Here is a 6,000-nt window from a genome sequence, read left to right as displayed (position 1 = left end):
GTCACATGGGCAAAATCTTAACCGCCTCTACGTCCGGGTCTTAATATTGCAGTTAGCGTCGGGGGGGGGGGATCGAAAAAGGGGATCGGATGTCTAATTTGCGGGGTCAAGCGTCAAACGGATTCATGGAGTGTCATGTGTCAATGGAGGGGGAAGATTCCCCCTTACTCAATGTATAGGAGGAAATACAGAGAAATTGCCACAAAATCTCAAACGGGACGACCTACGCTCTTGAATAGTTCAAGGCGTGAGCGTATTAATTAGTAGATGATGGGAAGAAACCATACCAGGGCAAAATTGGACGGACGGACGGACGGACAATCATGCGATTCTACAAGCTGCATCTGACTTCGTCAGCTGAGCTAAAAAGCATGTACGCAGCCTAACTTTGCCAAAGGTATATATCATCTTTACAATAGCTACTCACAAGGGTCACTTCAAATCGATAGATGGAAGAATAATTAAGTTACTCAGGAATAGAGTATCCGGGATAGACTTAGGTGATATTCTTAATAAACTGCTGCTACTAAAACAGGAATGCGATACTTGCGATTACCTTAGATTCCTTAGATTATCTTAGTATCATGTAACACTTACCTGGGTAAGTGAAAAATAGAGCTAGACAGAGGCAGCACTTCACCATCACAGAAAAGTCGATAGCTGAATTTTTTGGAAGATTCAACGTGATGATTTCATTTGTTTCGAGTCCAAAGGACTATAAAATAAAACAAACAGTATAACATAATTGACAAGCGTGCACAGCAGAAAAAATGAGAATGTCAATCAGCCTGATATTACTAACTTTCCTATTAGTAACATGACTTATAAACAACAGCACAATGTGTGTGTGTGCACGCGTGCGTGCGTGCCTGCGTGTGTGCACGCGTGCGTGCGTGCCTGCGTGTGTGCGCGTTTGTGTCTGTGTGCGTGTGTGTGTGTGTGTGCGTGTGTGTGTGCATGTGTCTGTGTGTGTGTGTGTGCATGTGTCTGTGTGTGTGCGTGTGCGTGTGTGTGTGTGTGTCTGTGTGTCTGTGTGTGCGTGTGTGTGTGTCTGTATGTGTGTCTGTGTCTGTCTGTATATGTGTTTTCTATAACAAGGTACTTGTAGAGATGTAGTGCATAAAGTACTGCATTGAAAAATCTTACCATGTAACCGCAAGCACCAAACACAATGTAAAGAATTGTCACAGCAACCATTGTCCGCACAAAATACCTGAAAAAGAAATCAAAATAACATTATAGGTGTTTACCAGTTCACCAGTGTTTGGTACAACACACCAGATAGATAATCACAAAGCTTTGAAAATGATTTTGTCACGTACCCTCCAATTATTATTAGAATGTAAAATTTGGACTAGGCATTAATTCTTTGAACTGGATAGTATTGTTTGAGTAAAAAAAAATTCACCACAACATGATTCATTAATAACACTAGACAGAGGGCACTCACGGAGAGTGCATACCTCCGTGAGCGTGTAACATGTATACGTGTGTATAACAGCTGGCTCGCTGCTGGCTGCTGCTGACTGGACGCCCTAAGGCGAGCTGCTGCTGACTGGATGTCCTAAGGCGAGCTGCTGCTGACTGGACGCCCTAAGGCGAGCTGCTGCTGACTGGACGCCCTAAGGCAAGCTGGTGCTGAATCGATCGCGCCAACGCTACACACACACACACAAACACACACACGAACACACACACGAGACCGATTACATGACCTCCGTTGCGCGGAGGTAACGAACACACACACGAACACACACACGAGACCGATTACATGACCTCCGTTGCGCGGAGGTAAAAGGCTTTTTTACTCTAATCCATTATCTATTTATAGTCCGACCTCATTTATCCGGCCACGTCGGGACCGGCACCCATCCGGATATTTGATTTGGCCGGATATGCGATTTATGCTCAAACACAGCATTTCTATGCAGTTCTGTAGGGTTTATGCATGTGATAATGTATTTACTCGTTGCTATGATTATTTGTAAGAAACTGTCGTGTTTTATGGTTTCTAGAGTCGCTGCCGAGATGCATGAAAAAGTCGCAAGTCTGCGCTAGGCTTAAGCTAAGGCCCGTTTGATAACAAAGCAGTCCACTATAAAACCTGTTGTCTATCATTAAGAGCGTATTAAGAAGGAGTGCGTACAACGATGAAATGCTGAAACCATGCTGCCAGTATTAGTCGAATTAATAAACTTTGCCCGTTTTATTTTGACGATTCTTTGTGGTATTATTGATCAGCTGTCCTACCTTGCTAATATAAAACAAACCACGTGTCCCTACGATGCCTCTACGCTGAGATAATGAGCGGTCAAAATCTGTGCGGTGTTTATTAATTCGACTAATACTGCAACATGGTTTCAGCATTTCACCGTTGTATGCTCTCCTTCTTTATACGCTCTTGCTATCATGCATGTGCACGGTCGTGCGTTTTGAGCATGTGATAGCATACGAGTGGAATGATGCAATCGCTGTGTGAGCAGCACTCGATACATGTACAAGCGCATCGCATGTTTATGTGTTCATGTTTTGTGCATGTGATAGCCGTATATTTATACATGTACATGTACATGGGCGTTTGCTCATTTGTGCATGTGATAGCCGTATATTTATACATGTACATGTACATGGGCGTTTGCTCTTACGGTAAGTGTTTGTTTTGTGCATCTGATAGCTGTGCGCTCTTACGATAATCAATGTGTACATCGCGCGAGAATCATTCGTACATCGCGCAAGTTTTGAGCGAGTTTTGAGCGAGATTTTTAGGTGGAAATGAATGAAAAAAATAGAGAACATACACTGCGAGATCGCGGCCGGTTAATAGAGGTTTCCGGATATAGTGGCCGGATAAACGAGGTCGAACTGTACTATATTATAATAGGTAATTCTACCAAATGCACTCAATTGATTTACAAGAACTCACCCGTTAAATAGATGACGTTTCTCTTTGGCCACTGATTGTTCCAGTGTTAGTATCATGCCAGCCCCCTTGTACAAAACACAAACATATACATAAAAACTTATTCAGTCATTGTGCCATTGATCATCCACAGTTAAAGACAAAAGAACTACTTCGTATCAATCTTGCCATTGCTACAATATTAATCACTTTTCACATGCATTGAAAAGTAGCTTACAAAGCACATCATTGAATTACCTCATAACAGTAGATTGACACAGCGAAAAATAGTGGAAATCCCTTGAGTGAAACCTCCTTCGGATGAATTCTTGCTCTGCAGTGGCCACAAAACATGTTAACTGGTTGTTGTATGCATGCTCTATCCCAGTCCTCGGCAAAGATTTGCCTCCAACTAATTAACATTTCTGTCCTCGCATGCAAACTACTGCCTAGAAATAACTATATACTGCCCAACAAGGAATGCAGAACTTACAGAATGAACCAGTGTAACATGAAAAAACAATGCAGTTGAAAGTAGAATAGAACTTACGTGGCATGTGACCAATGCTCAAAATCAAACCAGAATACGACAAGGAAAGCCAACAAGTTGGAGACTTGAGCGAACATACTGAAATCAGTGTCACAGTCAGTCAATTATTACACATATTATACATTTATGGCACAATATTTTCAAAATTTATACTGACAATAGAATTACAGTATATTAATAAAGTACATATATAGTTTAGCAGAAATAGAATAGCTACTACATAATAAGCAAGTACTAAGTATAGTTAAATGATTAGAGGTATTAAATGTCTTATATAATAATATACGATGTTTATTTTATTTTTAAAGAATATTGTATGTTCTATTTCAACAACAGACAATATTGGAAGTTATCGCGCAGATTCAGCCGATTATCATATTACATTGTGGATCTCTGCATAAATATCTGATTGCACATAGTTTATGGTACTCATTTTACATCTAATACATGTTGAACAAATAAAATCAGGAGTAAGATAATATAGGATCCTATATTATCTTACTCCTGATAAAATGAATATAGGAGTAGAGATACACTCACCTTGTATGTGCAAGACTGTGCAATTCTCTGAGCAATGTCAGTAGAAACAGGAAAGGAAGCATAATAAGCAGCCAGTCACTCCTAAAGCAGAGCATATCATGCGAATGTAGCTATTATAAGAATTGTTACTGTCAAACACAGTCATCTACATTCGTACAAAAGTATATAAAATATCAACTCACTTCTCTAGCAGTTCTCTGATGATTATCAATACAGATACATTACAATAATTTTTCATAGTTAACAGTTATTTTAGTTAATTCATAGCAGAAATCTATCTCTAGTCTTCTGATTTATTTCTCTCGTTTAAATTAAACACATGTCGAATTATCTGACACGCATAATAACCAGTGTACACCATGAGCAGGTTAAGTTTAGCACCACACTTTTACAATCAATTTTAAGCCTTTTGCAAATCATATTTCATATGGGTTAGCAAACTGCGAATCGGTAATTTTGTTTCCGTATTACATAAAATAAATTTTATTTTTCACTGACCTTTAATTTTCACAGAAATCAGATCGTTTTAGACTCGTAAAATAATGCTTACATTTTTTAAGAATAATAGTTACATGTTTTGCAACACATGCTCATCAATTTCATCTTTTGATTAGCGATGTGCTAACCAAGTTAAAAATCCATGACATTCACTGATCATAACATGTTCCTACTTTGTTCTGAATGAGATCTATATTGACTTAAATGACATGCAGACTTAGAGGTTACAGTTGTTTAACTCCACACCTAGCACTTACTTGCTTATCTTTTCTACATAACTTCCAAGGTTCTCCGAGATGAATATAAGATAGGCACAGCAGAAGCCAAGTTGTGAAATTAGCAGGGCTACGTCTACAAGCATGCGACCCACTCTACCGATCGCATGGTAACCTAAACATGTAACATTGCCTAATTAGTAATTAGTACTGAACCAACCTGAAACCATATGGATTCCATACAAGTTATAGTGCTCAGAAGAAATGGTAGGCAGGCTTTCCAAGACACTGTAACGTTGTATCGGAAAATTCCATTATGTTGACACATTATCCCATTGGACAAAGAATAGAAATCAAGCTACAATAGGAGCTTAAATTCATGCCAACATTTCATGGCATATTACAGTTGCAACTGCTGCAAACATAACAGAATTGTCTATGATATAAAAATATTAAACTGCAGATTCCAAAATTACCCGGAGTCAGTAGATCTAACTTACTGATCCTCACTTATTGCCTTAATTAGCAGCAGGAGTTATGTTAACATTTTAAAATTGCTTACAATACAAACCACTTACCCACATCACCATAGTTCATATTATCTTCACTGGCACACTGTTTAAGTGCTCTCTTTTTCACCATGACATCCGGGTCATCTGTATCTAACAACCGTTCGGTATCAGCTTCCAAGTTATGCTGTGGCAACACAATTTTCCCCTAGAAAATGTTCAAATGTAATTAATTATTTGTAGATGCCTATTGAACTTGATATTTTAACAAAATGTAATGGTGCTACGATATCAAAATTCACTGTGTTGAAATAAACTGGACCCTTTCATGTAGGGGTGGGACGATTCATAAACATGTTGACGTATTGCGATACAAACCTTGATGATACACGTATAGATACACTTGACCATTCACAACACATATATCAATATTCTACTGACTAAAATTCATATTATATTTATTTAGTAGCACATTTTTATCCAAAAACAAAAAGAAATTTATCACAATTCGAAATTCCATAGCAGCTGTTTACTAAGCACTCAATGGTACTAATTTGTAAGCGTTCACATAACACTGCATAATTAGTGGAGTTCTGGTTGAGTGTATAGTTTGCTAGGTAGTTTCTCTTGAAAGTGTCGCCATACATATCATATCGTGAAGGCTGTAGTGCAATACAGATCGTATCTTGAGCTATCCATATTGTCTCATCCTAGCATGTGTATTAAATTTTATTTTTAAATGAATGTAAATATCTTTCTAATGACTTCAAAGCTCTAGTAGAAATTAAA

General features: G+C 38.4%; 1 protein-coding gene across 1 annotated transcript in view; it reads right to left on the bottom strand.

Annotated features, from left to right (window-relative positions):
• The window catches only part of LOC106805062 (amino acid transporter ANTL1-like), a 32,997-nt gene that overhangs the window by 3,852 nt on the left and 23,145 nt on the right, over nucleotides 1-6,000 (bottom strand). The window contains exons 4-11 of the mRNA XM_014806537.1: nucleotides 5,281-5,419; nucleotides 4,745-4,877; nucleotides 3,990-4,070; nucleotides 3,450-3,527; nucleotides 3,158-3,233; nucleotides 2,924-2,988; nucleotides 1,147-1,213; nucleotides 598-715 (exon numbers count right to left, since the gene is read on the bottom strand). Coding sequence (XP_014662023.1) covers nucleotides 598-715; nucleotides 1,147-1,213; nucleotides 2,924-2,988; nucleotides 3,158-3,233; nucleotides 3,450-3,527; nucleotides 3,990-4,070; nucleotides 4,745-4,877; nucleotides 5,281-5,419 — 757 coding nt within the window. The remainder of the gene's footprint in view (nucleotides 1-597; nucleotides 716-1,146; nucleotides 1,214-2,923; nucleotides 2,989-3,157; nucleotides 3,234-3,449; nucleotides 3,528-3,989; nucleotides 4,071-4,744; nucleotides 4,878-5,280; nucleotides 5,420-6,000) is intronic.

This window comes from Priapulus caudatus, unplaced genomic scaffold (assembly GCF_000485595.1).
Source record: "Priapulus caudatus unplaced genomic scaffold, Priapulus_caudatus-5.0.1 Scaffold98, whole genome shotgun sequence".
In the NCBI taxonomy this organism is placed as follows: domain Eukaryota; kingdom Metazoa; phylum Priapulida; class Priapulimorpha; order Priapulimorphida; family Priapulidae; genus Priapulus; species Priapulus caudatus.
The sequence above is the reverse complement of the archived record's forward strand: the minus strand, read 5'-3'. Positions and strand labels throughout refer to the sequence as shown.